Raw genomic sequence first — 19,207 nt, 5'->3', positions numbered from 1 at the left:
TATACGTTACTGAAACATTAGATTGGTAAAATAATGTATACAGTTGCCTCTACAACTCTTGGAATGTGACACAAAAATCTAACAAAGTTTTCTATTTTTATTCTCAGGATCATTGCAAGATCAAAGACAGGACTACAATGCCTGATGTGGTGACATTGCATTCCAGTGTTCAACCAACAATAAGCTTGTTACCATAATTCCTTCGTCATAACCCTGAGTGATTGGATACCATGATAACCAATCAGTTCTTGCTTATTCTGATGCTCTCCTTTATCTGGCCAAATTGGGCCTTGCCTTTTACACCTGGGAATACTGGGAATGTGTTTGGAACGGCATCTGAAAATGATGGAAGGATACTCCATCGTTCCAAACGAGGATGGATGTGGAATCAATTCTTTCTTCTGGAGGAATACACAGGAAACGACCATCAATATGTTGGCAAGGTAAGGTTTCAATCACCTGCTTCTGGTTGTTTAAATGCAATCTTGACAATTTAGGTAATGTTGTACTATGCTATATACCTTTGCTACACTTTGAGTTGCTACACTGTTTCAAGAAACCAGAAGAACTATTCACTGGGGTTTAGAGAGGGATCCTCTTCAACCATAATGCACCTAACCAGGCTTTTTATTGTTTGAAAATGTTAGCAACAATGTTAACGACTGCCGGCTACAAATCCTACTATAGCAAGACTCGTGACAAGTGTCAATCAGTGTTATAAGTTCTTAATCTAGGGAACCTTTAATTCAGAGTCCATTGTCAATGTCAAATAGGTTATTGTTTGTAAAATTATTAAGGGGGCCTCAGTAAATGACCTACCAAGAAAGAATGTATATCGGTTGTGTAAAGCCTTTTTTGTTGGTTTATTACTTTCAGCAACCGTTTCAGGCATTGCCTTTGGACATCTATCACTGGCCTGACTCCAACTCATTAGTATGCATCAATTGTACGTTTCGTTATAACATTTTTGAGTTTTCACATTCTTCTTCACCCAGACTTTACATACACACACATTTAATCATGTTTATTGATCATGAAGTTTCTCCTTCGATAATGTGTGATATCTAGACCTAATTAGTCTCAATAAAAGCTAGTAATGATACGCAGGCAACTTATCCTCAAGACAACACCTGTAGTTCAAGAATGTGTCTCCTCCTCACTACTAATTGGTCCAATGAGTTTCTCATCCAAACTACAAGGCAGCAAACACAACGTAACCACTGATCCAGTCATTGCACCCGGGGCTTATGAGTCTACCCTTTCATGGCTTTTCCTCACTGAGGCCTGTGTTAGCCCGACAGAGCCCTGATAAGAATCACGGAAGAGGAAATATTTTCCTGTGCTGTAACCCCTTCAGATCAGAGGAGCCTCTGTCAAGTCACCAGTGCTGCGATAGCGCATGGAGACAGATGCGATGGAGAAAGCCGCCGTTATCATCCTGAGGGAGGGAAATGAGGTGACTGCCGACAGCCAATTTTCTCAGAGGAAGCTGGCTTTCATCGCACGCCTCAATCCTGGGAGTAAACAAGTGTCATGTGCAGGGTTGAGTAGGGGGATATGACAACTTGCTTGGCAGAAAGCATCATACTGATGTGTTGAAGAGAACAGAACACCTAAAAGAGATGGAGAGAGGGGGAGACGATAAATCAATCAAACAGGCCAATGAAATTCACCTCATTGTCTTATGCGATGAGACGACAAAGCAAGCCTGACTATAAAGAGGCTGCCCATTGATGTGTCAGTGACTGCTGCATGCTGGCTTTCTTCCTGGCCCTTTGATGGTCTTTGGCACGCAAGTTCTCTGGCATGACAGCATCACATTCGCCAGCTCTCCACTCACCCAGTGTCCAATATCACTCACTATTAAACTGCCAGTAAGACATGAGGCCGCAATAAATAATAGAGGGAGGGGGAATAGATGCCCGCATGCTGTTTTACAGAGGAAGCTGTGGCGATCCGTATCAGTAATTCCATCAGTTTCAATCAAGTGTTGTGTGTGAGGAGTGCTAAAAAGCCTGTACTGTCAGAGAGGCACTTACAGGCCCAGCACAAAGCCATCAAAGACCTTGATGGCCTTTGTCGTAAGGAGCATTTAATGGCCTTTGCAGAAGCACTGTGGGCGGGCTTGTTTATTTCACATTTAATCAAGACCACCTCCAGTCTACCTGTAATATCCCTATCTGACTTGAACTTTATGTCTCACATTTATGTCTTTATGTCTCAACCATTATCAATCTTAAAAGGGTGACATGAAAAATATCTGCATATTTTGTGTTATTTGTATTCTTTTTCAAGCTACTTTTATTACTACTATACTGTAAACTTGCAAAACCTCACACAAAAAGGGGGATCTGAAAAGCACATTACTGTGTTGAGATTTTAAAAGTAGAGTATAAAGATTGCACATTTTAATGCATTGGCAATAACGAAAATGCACTCACACTCAAATTACACGTCTGATTGTGAGCTTTAGTATCTGGCATTGCCTTCACATTATGTAGCTATTCTTCTGGAAGTTGATGATTCATTGTCAATGTTAGCAGATTTCTGTATATCTTATGGCCCATAGGACATGTACTTGTCTTAAGTGTATTGGTTGATATGGTGACTCTAGGTTCATAGTTACTGATAAACATTTAATTAAGCAAGCCTGTGTAGTGACAAAATATTATCAGAATCAAAACTGTTGGCCTGGTGTTTGTTGCCTGACCTGCAGAACTGCATATGTTGGGTCAGGGTAAATGTTTGAGACAGTTCCATGAAAACCGAGTCTTGATGTGTGTTCATGTGCTGTTACTTTCTTCACATTCTGTCTGTGAGGCAAAGGAAAAGAGAAGAGTAGGAAGCAGATTGGGTAAGAAAGGAGGAAAGAGGGAAAGAGAGACAGAGAAACTATAATGGTTCTGTATCCATTTTGGGTTATGTTTTCCTATCTCTGCTCTGCAGCACTATGCAATGCCACAGACCTGACAAGAATTGCCAATGAGTTTGTTGCTTTACTGACTGTTCCTCTGTGTTTGTGCTAGGGGATTTGACTCCTCAAGGTTCTCCTCTGTCAAAGGCTTCGTTTGTCATGCAAGGAGAGCTTCCAAATGTTAAATAAAAACAGTTTCACTGACCAACACATTCTCACTTTTTACATAAATCCATTATATTTTGGAAAACACAATGATAACTTTACAGCACAGTTTTTGAATTCTGTTTTTCAATAATATATTTATGTTGCACCCTTACACACCCTATGTTCTAATCCGAAACTGTTGAGCCGTATATACTGTCTTTGCTTGGTGTTCAACTACACCAGCCTGTCTATGGGGAGTCATGTGTGCATATGTTTATATACAACATATTGGAGCTTGGTCATCTGCATGTTGTATCAGACACAAGAACAAGGACAGCTTTTGGGGTAGATTACTAGATGCGGAAAGCACACTCTTTTACAGGTTGACAGTCATAAGTTTGGAAATGACTTTGCAGAGACTTTTGCTAAATTTGCAACTTTACCTTTGTTTTTTATAATCTCACACTTTAACCACTATACCCTAACCTTTCTAACCTAAATTCTATATTCTGTACACTAACTTTGTATGTCAACCTAATGCCTGATTAGATTGTCTACCCAGCATATTATGAAGTTAACCATACCCTCCATTAACCCTCAACTAACACTAGAAGCGCCAAGCCAGTTTTCCCTACTTATGGTGCCGTTAGGGGTCAAATTGGCCGTGAGTCTCCAGACAGGGATGTTCTGTCTGTTATTCGTTTCTGAGTTTTAAGTGAAGTCGGTACTTCCGTTTTTGATGGTTATGAGAGTTTATATTTGTTTTCTTCCCTCAATAATTCAACCATGTACTGTACAGAATCACGAGTAATTTAGCTTTTCCCTAAGAAATCATCCTCACAGTGTAATTATTTTGATTAGATTGGACATCTTGTTAAAGGCATAGATACTTGAAAGGGCACTTATGGTGCCTAGGAGTCAAATTGGCCCGTGACTCTCCAGACACGGATGTTCTGTCTGTCATTCATTTCTGAGTTGTGAGTGAAGTTGGTACTTCCGTTTTTGATGTGTATGAGAGTTTATATTTGTTTTCTTCACTCAACAATTCAACCATGTACTGTACATCCTTGAGCCCTGGTTGTCTAAGTACTGCCCAACTCCAATTAGAGAAAGTATTTGACAGTATGGCCTCACTGTTTTTTGCTGCCTTTGACAGTTTGGCTATGTGTTCTTCCCTCTCACTTTATTGTTAATCGGATGAAGGAAAATGCCAAGTAAACAACATTTATGAGAGGAAACTGTAGAGTAAAATAAGAAATAATTAGAGGTCAAATGTTTACATAAAAGACTGTTTAAACTGTGTGTGTATTACTGTAATTATATGTGGTATATCACAAATCCTTTTCAAAAACAGGTAAGTCACATAATTAGAAGCATTCGTTGAATATTTAAATTGCTCAAAGTAAGTGTGATATCAACAAAATGTGGCCAAACATGTAATTTGATCATATAGAATACAAATGATTTTAGTTTTATGCCTGAGGAAATGTAAAAGTATCATAGTAGGCCTCTTATGCTTAGATGCTTAATAATATGTAATAATAATTTAGATTTTTTAAATGTAAAATATAAAAATAATAATATTCATAAGTAATTAAAGTACATTCAGAATCCTGCACTCCCTGTCATTCAGAATGTGAGCCCATGAGATATGACTACAAATATATCTACTGACACTCAGTACATTAATATGGTCTGCTGCGTTTTGCACATATTATTGTTCCATGACAGTCATACATTAATTCAAGAATAAAATAGGTTATGTATGTATGTATGTATGTATGTATGTATGTATGTATGTATGTATGTATGTATGTATGTATGTATGTATGTATGTATGTATGTATGTATGTATGTATGTATGTATGTAGTATAAATAGTGTGTGTAAGAACAGTGTGAGATACTGTTTGACATATATATGTAGATAACATTGTTTCACACTGTTCTTACACACGACCACAGTCATGGTGTTTTTCGAGAATCATAAGTAATTTAGCTTTTCCCTAAGAAATCATCCTCACAGTGTAATTATTTTGATTAGATTGGACATCTTGTTAAAGGCATAGATACTTGAAAAGGCAGAAGAAGCTTTGCAATCAGTTTGACAGAAGGACAAGCTTTTTGAAGCATGCAATCATGTTGCTAAGAAACAGGTGGTTTAAAAAAATTCAGAAAATGGGAGTCCACCCAATAGCATGACACAGCCAACACTGAAAGTAACAAACGCAAATAAAGATAAGATAAAGGATTTTGAATGAACCCTTGAAGTATGCACATGTTTTACTTTGACTCATTCAGCTTTGATCATTATGTCTAACCAATACTCTCAAATCCACAGCTACACTCCAACATGGACAAAGGGGATGGCAACATCAGGTATATTCTCACCGGAGACGGGGCAGGCTCCTTGTTTCTGATTGACGAGAAGTCAGGGGACATCCATGCCACCAAGAGGCTGGACAGGGAGGAGAAGGCCATGTACACACTTCATGCCAAGGTCGTGGATCGAATCACAAACATTGATTTGGAACCTGACACGGAATTTAACATTAAAATACATGACATCAATGACAACGAGCCAAAATTTGCCAAGGAAATCTACTTTGCAAATGTCGCTGAAATGTCAGATGTTGGTAAGTAGAGGATCAATTTACAATGCTTGGATCCAAGAAACAAACTAATAGTACTGCATACCTTGACTTTCAAAACTTGATATGTATGAGTGGTGATTTTATAAAACAAACAAGGCTGAACCAGCTGAAAAACTAGGAGATTGAAGTTGTGTGTCACTTTTGTGCAGATTTTTTTTGATCAGAGTTATTAAATCTGAAGCCTCTGCAAGTATTTTTTGTGTGCAATACTGGAAGTATTGACCTTTTCATTGCTAACACTGTTGTTGTTCATACCATGTTAATTTGACATGTACATTCAATCATCTATAGTGAATTGTGATTTTTGGAAGCCATTCTCAACATTTTTTGCCCTCTTCTTTAATTGATACTTATTGTATGAATACAATGAATACTGCAAAGTGTTGTTAACCTGATCAGAAAACTTCCATAGCTCAGGTGGATGTTAGCATTTTAAGATTTTCATGGTCAAATACAGTATATAATGTTAAAATGTTGCCACAAAGTGACTAGCCATGCAGGATGTATCTGTTTGTTTTCCAAACACAATGTGTTAACTCATGTACAGTACACTCTGCCTTCATGCTGTTCATCCATCATCAAGGCAGATAGTAATGCCGTGGGTTGTGTCATGTTTGAGGATGGCAGCTGTAAATTGCTATGAAATAGGTCCTGCCAAAAGATACAGTAGGTCACGGTCATCACACAAGTAACAAATAGCCTATGTGTTGAGCATGAAAAAACAGTTTAATCAAAGCATTCAACTATGAAATGTCCACTGCACCCCTTTTCTGTAATCAATTCAGGGTGTAAACACAACAGATGTTCTGGCTCTCATTAGTATGCTTGAAGACAGTCAAAACCCAGCCAGGACATTGCAGAGGTCTCCCGAATGCCAAGGGCATGCCTTTGCATGGCTGAACAGGCAACGTCTGGCTGAAGCACACCAAACATCTACATTGTATTTCTACCAGTGGTATACTATGCTCATAAAGCACAGTATACACTACATGTATACCCATTACTTACTTTTGTTTCACTTGCAGCTCATATATGTTTGTAGATGGAAACACTGAGGTCTTCATTACAACACTGTAATGAGGTCTCCAGTCAACACAGATGTGAAGCCTACCCTAAAACTACTGTTATTCAGTGGTTACTTGGATATTGTTATACATAGTATCTTACCCTCTGTTCATCCACAGGGACATATGTTGTACAAGTCACTGCTACCGATGCTGATGACCAAACCTACGGGAACAGTGCCAAGCTGGTGTATAGCATTCTGCAAGGACAGCCGTATTTCTCTGTGGATTCTGACAATGGTAAGTAATCCAACGGTAATGGGCCTGCAAGCACTTATGTTTCTGTCAGTTCTATGTATGTATTATCCCCTACTTCACTCTGCAAATAGAATCCTTGCAGTGCTGAATGTACTGGGTTTGTTTTTCAATTTGAGATGGCTTACTCAGTGTTGTTGAAGGGGGTTGGATATTTGTATTTTGGTGTAATTCGGTTTCAGATGGTTTAGTATATGAGTTAGATTAAGTTAAAATTAATATTCCCCATGCAATGATGCAACATAAAAACGCACCCACAACATCTGATCTGTGAGATGAACATATGAACTCACAGTTTAGGAAATATCAATGATGAAATATTTTGCTTCTTTCAAGGCACTATTCGGACAGCGTTACCAGGTATGGATAGAGAGGTGAAGGAGAACTACCAGGTGGTGATCCAGGCCAAGGACATGGCTGGACAGATGGGTGGGCTCTCAGGGACCACCACAGTCAGCATCACCCTTTCAGATGTCAATGACAGCCCTCCTCGATTTGCTAACCGTGAGACCTCATTCTGATTTATTTTGTAATGGCTATAAAAGGCATCTACAGTACTACTACTCGACTGTTTATAACCTGCATTAATTTAGTATAATAACTCAATCAGTCTCTACATTTTTTTTTTGTAATAAGACCTAAACATTTTTATAAAGTCCCAAAACCAATGTCAAAACAAATGTTGGACAAATGGCCATAAAAGCAACAGCAGTTCACTGTAGCTAAAATTCTCTCAAATGAACCAATACACATAAGCTTGGTTTGTCTCCAAAGAGGTGGAGGAACAAACACTGAATAAACAAAGACACTCAGACAGTACCCCATGGCATAACAACTCTGGAATTGAACTTTTCTTTTTCCGCTTGTTTTCTTTAGACACATTTCGTCTTACAACTTTGGAGTCGGCTGAAATTGGAGGAGCTATAGGCCGAATCAAAGCCGAAGATGCTGACGTGGGCCAGAATGCTGACATGGGGTACAGCATTGTTGGTGGAGATGGACAAGAAATGTTTAGGATTGTCACAGACCAAGCAACACAGGAAGGCATCATTACAGTTAAAAAGGTAAACCTCTCCGTTCGCCATCCAGTTGGATTTTAAGAGAGACCCCTCACTTTTTCCCCAGTGATGTCGACATCCTAAGATTCCACTTTTTTTCTGAAGAGCTGTTATTTTCAGAATTAGACTCATTCTGTATCATTATCTCTGTGAAAGTGGCTTAATTCTTTTCAATGTCAAGAGCTCCTCATTGCTCCTTGGATTTTGTGAAAGAATCTGAAAGACTATTGAAATCCAGCTTTAGCTTCTCTCCTCACAGCTAGGTCAGTCTTTTCAGATCCTTAGCCAATTATGCAAATAGCTGAACTTCAATGAACAGAAAGAGATACTGTACTCTATAGGTTCAGACTGAGATTAGAAGGGACACCATGATAGCATTCCTTTTATGTACAAAGGTGTATGGGATGAAGTACTTTGACTTGCAAGTTAATAAATCTAGATACTTCAGGCCCTCAGAGTGAACACGATAATGCAGTGTTGGAAACAGGAAAGAGCTCTCTTTAGCACTCTCACAAAGGTGCTCGTGATATGAGGATTCTTCTCTTGAAGCGGGCTCACAATTCATCTTACAGTATTATAGATGAAAAGTTTGAAAGTTTGAAAAAGATATCTTGCTATTTCTGAAGAGCAGAACTGTACATCACAGTGTTGCATCTGTTTGGCATGATGTGAAATTCAAGCAAAGATTTAAAAAACAACAACATGAAAACATAATAATATGTTATCTTCATTTCTGTCTCACAACATCAGCAACTGGATTACGAGACCAAGAGGATGTATGTGTTCAAAGTGGAGGTAAAGAACACTTATCTAGACTCACGGTTCATCCACGGGCTGCGCTTCAAAGACGACGCCACGGTGCGGGTGACAGTGGAGGATGTGGATGAGTCTCCAGTGTTCAGCAGGAACCCTTACATCCTGGACGTGCATGAGGATACGGCAGCGGGCAGCTTTGTAGGGGTGGTGTCCGCCAGAGACCCTGACGCAGACAACAACCAAGTCAAGTGAGTTACCTAAGACCCAAACAGAACAGGTCAGGTTCAGCAAGTCCTAATTCTTATGGCGTACTGCTCTATTGAAATGTCCTCAGTGCAAATCAACAGTAAAGCCTTCACTCATGACACCTCTTGTAGCTGTACGGCAGAAGGCTCTTGCGTGTCATCTTTGCACGTCTACTTAAGTAGGGTTAGGGTTAGGGTTGTATTACCTTACAATACTACGTCAAAGATGAGAGATAAGGAAGCAATTAAGAATGATTTATTTGTTGACTAATTATTGAGAGACATTTCCTTGAGTTGAAGATTCAGGCATTGATGTGATTGCTGTAATTAGAATTGTTCATGACCCAAACCCATTGTTCCAGCACCAATTTGTCATGATAAAGAAGCAAATGGAAACAACAGGAAAACTATTCGCCGCACAGTCTGTTCACAATTCAAAGTCTCCTCTTATCACGGCTTTTTGGGGTGGAAATGTGTCCGCTTGGCTAAATCTAATCCATCAGTGTAGCCGTGTGTCAGTGTGAGGAGGGAAGAAAAGCAAATTTTTCATGGTCCCTCCTGGTGATTTCCCTGTGGAAGATGGCGGCCCTGTGAAGTGAATACAGACACTGTTTATTTCCCAGAATTATGTAAGCCTGGCGAGCAGCAGCACAAAGTCAAAGCGAAAGGAGTCTAATTTGCTCTATCGATTCACACGGCTCTGCTCTGCCATTCCACACATATGGCGCCTGTCTGTCTCCAACATGGAGATATGCCATTCTCTGTTCAGGCCGCATGCAGTATTGTGTTCCATATTCAAATGTCAGTGGAATATGTAAGTTGACAATGATAAATGACAGAGCAGTATGAAGGACGTGATATTTCCCGACAAAGCAAAGATGCATGCTTTTAGATCCAATGCTTGAGACATACAAATGTAATTTCTCCTGTATAGTCTTTCAGTGTAATGATATCAAAAACCACTCGAGAAAACAGAGTAGTAAGACAGAGAGGGAAGTTTTGAGATTTCACAATGTAGCGATATCGTTGGAATCTATGTTTGTCTTTCGAAAAGGTTTTTCTTTTCTGTTTGCAGGTACTCTATAGACCGCCATACAGATCTGGAGAGACTTTTCAACATAGATTCAATCAATGGCACCATTACAACACTGAAAGGACTGGATAGAGAAATGTCCAAATGGCATAATATATCTGTGGTTGCAACTGAAATCAGTGAGTTTATAATTCTTCTTTTAAGAACATTACTTTGACAACAATCTTACAATAACAATCTGATTTTTGTCTGTTTACCAATACACGTTTAATCACTGTCCAGATAATCCTCGCCAGACCACTCGTGTCCCAGTTTTCATCAAGGTCTTGGACGTCAATGACAATGCACCTGAATTTGCCAAATCATTTGACACTTTAATCTGTGAGAATGTCAAAGCAGGACAGGTTTGTTTAAGATATTTGTTCATTAAATAGGATAGGGGTTATTGTACATGACACTTTGATTGAAACCAGCAGTCTACCAATAGCACAATAATGCAAAAGGAGAGTATTAGTATTTAAGCCTCCTTACGTATGTGTTTCCTAATTTTTCTGTTGTTTTTCTGTGTGCAAGGCTGAACGAAAAAACATTATATGCATATTTATCTCTCTCACCAGATTATCCAGATGATAAGTGCAGTGGACTCCGATGAACCCCTTGTTGGACATAAATTTGTATTCAGTTTAAGCAGCCCTAATCCAAACTTCACAATTGTTGACAAAGAAGGTAAGACACTTCTTTGACACTTTACTGTAGGTTGTGCAGTTATCTCAAATGGAGGGGAATTATTACAAATCACTTTGGGTTTACATTAAAACTGTTATCTACCAGAGAAAACTCACTTCGAGACAACATGAGAACTGCATGTCTTTAATTCATCTTTCATGATAAAACATGACGAGTGTTCACTAAACAAGAAAAAAGTAAAGTTTTCTTGGTAATGCTGTTCAGGACAGAACTTTCCCCAAGTTTCTAATATTTTTACTCTGCCTCAGACAACACGGCAGCCATTTTGACACGCAGGGGAGGCTTCCGGCGGCGAGAGATGAGCGAGTACTACCTGCCGGTGGTGATCTCAGACAACCACTACCCCATACAGAGCAGCACCAGCACTCTGATCGTCAGCATCTGTGCATGCGACAGCAAAGGCAACAAGCAGTCATGCAACTCGGAGGTGCTGCCATTCTCTGACGGCCTCACCACCGGAGCCCTGGTAGCCATCTTGCTCTGTGTCATCATCCTCTTGAGTGAGTAGTAATCCTGGCTGCCGCTGAAATGTCGGAGTCTTTTGTATATTTACTCTCACATGCAGTTTCTGGTGCATGGTAAACGGATTTGTCCGAATTTTGAGGCAGGTTTCTGAGTTCTGTTCAGCTGTCATTTTACTCCACTATTTCAGATTCCTTTGTAACTAAATTGGAGAGACAGCCAGGTCCACAGTTAACTTTGCTGTTCAGAAATGCTTCAGACTATCTACACTGGTCTTGTTTAATAAAACACGTGAAAGTAGGACCCCTTATAGGACTTTGCATTACATATTTCTTGTTGACATACCTGGTACATCCCCCCCCCCCCGCCCCTCAAAATGGTGCAGTGGATGAAAGCTGCTTTCATTAGTGGATAAATCCACTTGACAAAAAGGTCTTTGTGTGTTTTCCTGCAAAAGTAGGTTGAATGCTATTTCCTGACATCTTAAAGTACCACTTCAGCCCCCTTTGTGAGCTAATGCAGTATGTAAAAGCACACAGACCAAAACAGTATGGTACATTTTACATTTCCTCAGCAAAAAGCAAAAATATGTTGGTGCATATTTTAAATGGCACATCAATAAATAATGCTTTTCAACAATCGTTGAACCTCTTGTGACCATGCACAACCTCGCTCCTGTCTGATCATCATACATCTCACTTTGCATGATGATGCCATTAATTTACAGTATACCACAGAGTCATGATACTGACCTAGTGGCAATAATGATACCCCTGAAAGTGTGTGGTTGGCTCTTTGTGTGTGTTTGTGTATGTGTGCGTGTGGGTGTGTGGGTGGTGGAGGGTTTTCACACAATGTGCAATGCTTAGCACAACATTCAATCTGATCATCCTTCAACAGGTCCTTGTTTCCTGGTTGCCATCTGCCTATAATCATGCAAACACTATAATCCAACCCTAACTGATCCGGTGCTGGCAAATTAAGTATTGACATCCTCATCCCCCCTTGCCTATCCCCTCTCAGTTGTCTGGTGCTGGAGAAATCTGCTCACGCAGATTGAGTGTGCTGAAGGTTGAACCCCATGCTCGCCTCTTGAGCGAAATATCATGACATCTGCTCATTATCCAACGCTCTTCTCGCTTGAACCCCTCTGACAGACTGTCTCATTCACCTCCACTCGCCTCCAACAGGCTGGGCACTGAGCTGGAACGGCTCCTCACCGCTCCACTCCTCTCCTCCTCCTCCTTTTTCTCCTCCACCTCCTCCACTTCATCGAAGGAATTCCACGTCTTGCCCTCTTCACAGTAGGGGCTGGTCCGAAAAATAGACTCCTTCCCACAGAGAGAGCTTTGTAATTAACACCTGGGTGGGAGGCAGGCAGAGCACTACAACAGCACCGCTGAGAAAGACGGGAGGCCAGGGGGATGCTGGTGAGGAGTAGGGAGGCGGGGTGTTGTAGCCTGTGCCAAACGTGGAGGAGAGGGACGGCTGCTGCCCGTTTTTTTAAGTGATACAAGACTCTCCCTCATACGAATGTGCTCTCTGGTGTTGAGTTTTGCTAGGCATAATGAGACGTTTAATTGTGTGCTAGGGTATACAGCGGAACTTAGACACTGTTCTTTCAGCGACATGACTGTTGCGAAGTGACATAGCAGTGAATGAAGAAATGTGGAGCAGTTTTCTCCTCTGAATGTTTTACATCAGGAGATGGGCCCCAAAGGCAATGCTGTGGAGCTATTTGTAATGGGAAATGTTGCTTTTACTCCTATGTGCTTCAGGGATAACACTTGTTTCTAAGCACACAATCTATGTTGTCTCATAACAAGCCCCCCCCCCCCTCCCCTCTTCTTTCTACCATTTTCTATTTCTCCCTTTCTCTCTCTTTCTCTTCTCTCTCTTGTTGTATGTTTCCATAGTGATTGTGGTGCTGTTTGCCTCCCTGAAGAGGCAGAGGAAGAAGGAGCCTCTGATCATCTCCAAAGAGGACGTGAGAGACAACGTCGTCAGCTACAACGATGAAGGGGGCGGAGAGGAGGACACTCAGGCCTTCGACATCGGCACGCTGCGCAACCCGGAGGTGATGGATGCTAACAAGCTGCGCAGGGACATCATCCCTGAGATGTTGTTTCCATTTCGGAGGACATCACCTATAAAAGATAACACAGACGTCAGAGATTTCATTAACGGTCGGCTCCAGGAGAACGACTCCGATCCCACTGCGCCACCTTACGACTCCCTTGCCACCTACGCATATGAAGGGAGTGGGTCGCTGGCCGAGTCCCTCAGCTCGCTGGAGTCTTCTGCCACCGAGGGCGACCAGGAGTATGATTACCTCACCAACTGGGGACCGCCGTTCAAAAAACTGGCCGAAATGTATATCGGGAAGGACTCGTAGAGAGCGACTTGTGTCAAAGGTCGAAATATCGCACTTCTCTCGCGTGCACACACACATACTCCCTTCAAGCCATCAATGTGGATGATAAAGTAGATATAAAAACATTATCTCATAACTGTTGACAGCTCTCACAGTTTTACTGTTTTATGGTCCTTATCAGTAAAGATGCCTTTGAACTTTAGGAAATTTGTGTGACCAATGGTGTGGACAATGTGTTTTGTAATTGGGGAGACCGATAGTAGTATTGTATACTATTAATGTTTATTGAAAGGGACAATTAACAAAAAAACAGCTTTTTCTGGCAGAATAAATGAAAAAAATTATGTACATGTAGGAACTGTTTTTAATGATGGACCATCATTTATTCTATTTGCTATCTTTGTTTGACAAACATTGTTCATGTGAATGGTTAGTGAGGTAAATTGTCAAACTGTGGATTCATTTAATCATAATAGGCGTAAAATGTAATGAGGACTGTACATTGTAGAATTTGTCATACACTGAATTCTCACTGTTTGGATGCCATGTCATATTGTTTTATATTTATATTTTTATACTTATTTTATTAATAAAGTTTCGAGAGAAAACAAACCCATAAACATGTTGGTGTATGTTTGCAACTGCATCTTAAATGTGTATTAAGTAAGGCTTTTGGAAACACTTAACACTATGGTTTCATTAAGTTACATGGCAATAGCCTACCTATCACAACGTAGCAGTTATACTTAATTTCGGTTGGATGGTCTGATATATTTTACAGGTGAAAGTCGATATGGGGGAGGATGGCCTTTCCAAGGGTAAGTGTATATTTACATTTATCTTGTTTTGGGACACAGTCTTACCCCTTACACCCTTCCCCCACTTTCTACTTTTTACACTTTTGTAATGACCTACACTACCATCTGATATTTCAGTTAATTACATAGGAATACCTACTAACATTTATTTATTTTTTACTTCTTGCATGGGTAGTCAATGTTGCATTGTGACCGTAATATAAAGGCTTACATTGTTTATATAATCCAAGTCTTCATTCCAATTGAAATGCCATATTTTTGGGAGATATCAATGATTCATTTCTTAACTTAATCTCCATGGGACCAGCAATGGAAAGCTCTGGGAGTGAAAACGTGAATCTATCCTGAAAATGTGAATCTGTGCCAGCACCATTGCATGCAACCTTATCCCTGAACCTGACCTATTACTTATCTATGTAAGGAATACATATAAATATTGGCAAATGTTTAGCAATCTTAAGAGGTGTAACACTTTGTCTGACATAAAATAAAATATTCTTACAAATGGGAAACATCGAAGAGATTTGGGAAATGGGAAATGTTCCTAAAGATAAAATCAAAGTGTACTGTACCATGTAGACAGATTATACAAGATGTGTCAAAAACAATACAAGCTGACCTTGAAATGTCATTTTTGGGGGGGAGAAAAAAAGAGCATTGTCCATTTGTCTGACATCTAATCAGGAATCAGCTTGGGGTAATGGAACAAGCATGATCCAGTTGTGACTCCAGAGAAGGAAGATAATCATAGAGTGCTGCGTTCTACCATCAACATTCCTCTAACAAATACTCTGCCCACAGCATAGATAGTTTCACTTGTTCCATTTCTTTGATAATTGACACTGCTAAATCATTTAATGGTGTATTTATAAAGTATTCACAAGAAACAACTATCTTTTAAATACATATATTTAAATGTAGTTACCTAGTCACATGTATATAGATACAGTAGATGACTGAAATCAAATTCAATCTTGCCAATGCAGAACACTCTCTTTGAAACTTTCGAAAATCTAGGACGGAATCGTGAAATACATGTCCTCCCTTATGCAGTTCAATCTAAACAATGATGATTATTTGTTTTAAAATGAAACAGTTAATGCTCATTCAGTCTGAGAACTTGATCACAAATCAAGGACATGTTCAGATATTGTATCCAATTATTTCTTGTTCTTTGAATATATGTACAACTTTCTATAGCATTAGAATTCAAAATTATTTTACAGCAATTGATTTCAAACATTGAAATGCCTTTTGTGTTTCCTTTGTATGCATGAAAACTGTATACATTTGCAAAAGACTCAGAATAACAATGTAAACTACCAAATATTACGATATCATGACACTGTCCCTAACAGTTACCTGCACACTCACTAAACATGAAAACAACATCTCCAATGTTGTCTCGAGCCAAACAATTCACTTTTAACATTAAAAACAACTTATATGCAACATAACATAATTATGTAGTTGTAGTTGTGATGCAGTGTCTTGTCAAAGCAGTCTATTTGTTTTATATTTTTCTGAGAATAAATGCACATGGGGAACTATTCACAAATTCACATTTTCACATTCTGTTTTAAACAGACCAATTTGTGTGCAATGAGTAACACCACAGGTTGCAATAATATGATTTACAAGGCTTGATCATAAAGGACATGGTTCAGATTGCTTGAAATCATGATATCAAGCTGTTAACTCCAATCAAGATCAGTCCCCACTCTAGCATTTTCTGGAGATGAAAGAGAGAAGAGGACCACATTTTAAAGAAGCCTTGACTTCAGGGAGATGCGGTAATCATTTAATCACTGAGTTAATGGCGCATCACGTACATGTTTCACATGGTGTGCTCACCCAACTGCAATGACCCGTGTGGAGCGTTGAACTGTGGGAAAGGGCATCTTTCCTCAGGGTCTCAGCAAGATATCAAAGACAGGAAATCCTCTCTCTCTCTTGATTCTCACCCCCAGGCATAAGTGGAAGGCAGCAAGATGACTGCTCATCACAGCTTGTCTGATGTACCAAAAGCATTTAAATGTCATATGGAATAATACATGACAGACCAAAAAAAACAAAAAAACGTGTGGTGATATCATGTTGTATGACGGGTGAGTCCAAAGCTGCTCAAACTAAATGAAAAGTATTGATCTTTTGCTACATGAGACATGCTCTTTGATGAAACAAATTATTCTGTTACCTCAGGTTATTGCGGACATTTTTTCACATTGCTTGTCAAGTTTTCATGTGTGCACAGTTTTTGCTTGGTCGCACCCTTTTATACTCTTTTTTTTATACTATAATCCCATCGTTAACACTCCAGCGCAAAGTGTGGGTGGCTGTTCTCGGTTTTGAAGCTTCCATTGATCGATTCTGAATAGCTTTGCTATTTTTCATACATCGTAGAGCCACATCAGCAAAAATCTGCTCAATTTCCTTTTCCATCCGTACATGAAGACTACGCGGTCTCCCTTACCAAGAACCTCCCCCATGTATTCCCACCCAACTTGTACAGCACAGTGCCCATACTCTTCATGAACAACGCAGTTATAAGTGATAACTTCAAAAACTTTGGAGATGTTATTGTACCCCCTGTGAAGTAGGTTGAGAAGCAGTGTTACATGCAACAATTTATAATACATGATGTTTTTTATTCAGCAGGTTTGGTGGGTGGGAAGAATACTTCTGAGGTTGCCCTAGCAATCAATAATGCAGGTGAGCTATTGACATGTGGATGGAATGTGACAGGCCAGGGAGACCACCTGAGGCAGAACCCATTGGGGAGATTCCCAGGTTGTTCTGTGACTGCGTGTTCTCTATTAATAGGTTAAAAACTCACTTCAGTGAGCTACAAGAACTAGAGATGAGTGATTCACCTACTGATTCATCAGGGACTGTATCACTGAGTGAATGAAAAACGACTGCCTCTGTGTAATCCTCTCTTTGGAAAAATGGGAGGAATTGAGAGCTTTACTTTCAGTTGCTGGTCATTTTTTGAAGGGTCACTATGCTGTAACTTGTGTTTGAAGCTAGCAAGGTTGGCAATGTTTCATCCTTGAGAATTACAGTACAAGCTTTGGGCCCATTTCAGCTACAGTAGCCTACAGTATGTGCTTCCTCAAACTAATTAACTAGTCCTCAACTCTCATTCTTGTTTGTGTCACATTTACAGGGGGCTTTTAGGGCAAGGATGCTGCATCATAAATATATGCCTTTTGCAGATAAAGATTCCCTTTTAAACTTGACAGTGCCTTCCCAGTGTTTTTCACTGCATAAAAGTGCAGTGTGTCATAGCAAAGCCAATTTTCTAAGACCCAGGCCGGTACTGTCAGGACTGGGACACTCAAAGTGTCCTGATGAGAAACGGCTCGGATGATCCACCCTTGTCACCCTTTTCTGAATTTTATGGTGTGTGAGAGTGGACTGGGACCTCTGCCAGAGCAGACCAGTGATATGACAACGAGCATAGCTGGTTTATCAAATTGAATTTTACCAAGTAACTGCAGTTGACTTGCCCTTAAAGATGTCATAGCATGCATTTGCAACATTGCGGTTGAGCTATTTAATACTAAAACGTTACCCTATCACCATCATACACAAGGTTACATTTCAATGTAAACTACAACAACTCAGCTGAGTCAAAACAAAGAAACAATTCCTTAATTAATATTACACCATGAAACAGCAGTGAGAATGTGTAAACTATGAGATAATTATTATTAGCTGATATCAACAAACCTATTACATCAATTTCAAGCACTCCTTTGAGGTCAAAGCCAACATTTTATTCACACTAAGAACTAAGCATACTTCATTATTGTTATGTGTGTGAGATTAAAACAATTACCAATCAATTTTGAGATTTGCTAATATTTTGATAACGCTCTTCATTTGCACTTCTCATTCAGGACTAATTGAAAGCGGTAATTTCGCACATATTATCCCAATTATGAACAAAGATATATCATGATTCCCCACATTTGGCACCATGATTAATCCCTTTGAAATAATGGCATGAATAATGCAGTTCCAGTTTGTGATGTCATCGATGACATCACCAACAAGTCTAAATTAATGTGAATCTGTCAGGTAAACAGGCTATATGTTGTGTTATTTGTCATGCAGGTGGACGTGCCATGAATAGTTAGATAGCACAGAGCCATTTGCACTGAAAGAGGGCTCTTGAGCATCTAGGGAATACATCAAATGTGTGGCACGCTGCCAAGTTTCTTATAATTACAAAAGGAGAAAGTTCTGAAAAGGCACCTTAATGACCAAGAAAATTGTGGCATAATTCATCAACATCTTGGAGTGAGCGTTGTCATCATGGTGAGCGGTGTCTTTGTTGCAGGCAGCTCTGCACGGCAGAGTTAAATGTGTCATTCATTGCATTTTTGATTATTACAAGCAGTGCAAGCCAGGTATGCCACTGCCAGCTAAAGCTTATGGAATGTCAGTCTGACAGTGGGGATAAACATCAGTACAACTGAAACAAGTCAGACAGGAGAAAAATAAGGAAAATTAAATTAAAACATGAGTAGAAAGGAGGTGAAAGGGAATGATTTATGTAATTTGTTGACTTTCTTGAGATTAAAGTCCTTGGCATGGCAACATACTACCAATTACTAACTGCTGCAACCGTGCCTCTAGCAAAACTGTGTAAATCTATGGTTGTCAGATTAATT

The 19,207-nt window shown here is 39.7% G+C and overlaps 1 protein-coding gene across 2 annotated transcripts; it reads left to right on the top strand.

The window, feature by feature from the left end:
* Positions 1-230: 230 nt before the first annotated feature.
* On the top strand, positions 231-13,998 carry LOC124470093 (cadherin-10-like). 2 transcript variants are annotated; one of them, XM_047023818.1, is made up of 11 exons: positions 231-443; positions 5,401-5,695; positions 6,898-7,017; positions 7,369-7,536; positions 7,909-8,096; positions 8,841-9,094; positions 10,167-10,303; positions 10,407-10,528; positions 10,742-10,850; positions 11,120-11,371; positions 13,250-13,998. In XM_047023818.1, exons 1-11 carry the CDS (start codon positions 231-233, stop codon positions 13,726-13,728), a joined length of 2,337 nt encoding a protein of 778 aa, XP_046879774.1. In that variant the 3' UTR covers positions 13,729-13,998. The 2 variants fall into 2 exon arrangements, with proteins under 2 accessions (XP_046879774.1, XP_046879775.1); XM_047023819.1 differs by lacking the exon at positions 6,898-7,017 and having other exon boundaries at positions 375-443.
* The last annotated feature ends 5,209 nt before the right edge of the window (positions 13,999-19,207 follow it).

Source organism: Hypomesus transpacificus, chromosome 8 (assembly GCF_021917145.1).
Source record: "Hypomesus transpacificus isolate Combined female chromosome 8, fHypTra1, whole genome shotgun sequence".
Taxonomy (NCBI): domain Eukaryota; kingdom Metazoa; phylum Chordata; class Actinopteri; order Osmeriformes; family Osmeridae; genus Hypomesus; species Hypomesus transpacificus.
Note: the sequence above shows the minus strand (reverse complement) of the source record. Positions and strands in the feature narration are given on the sequence as shown.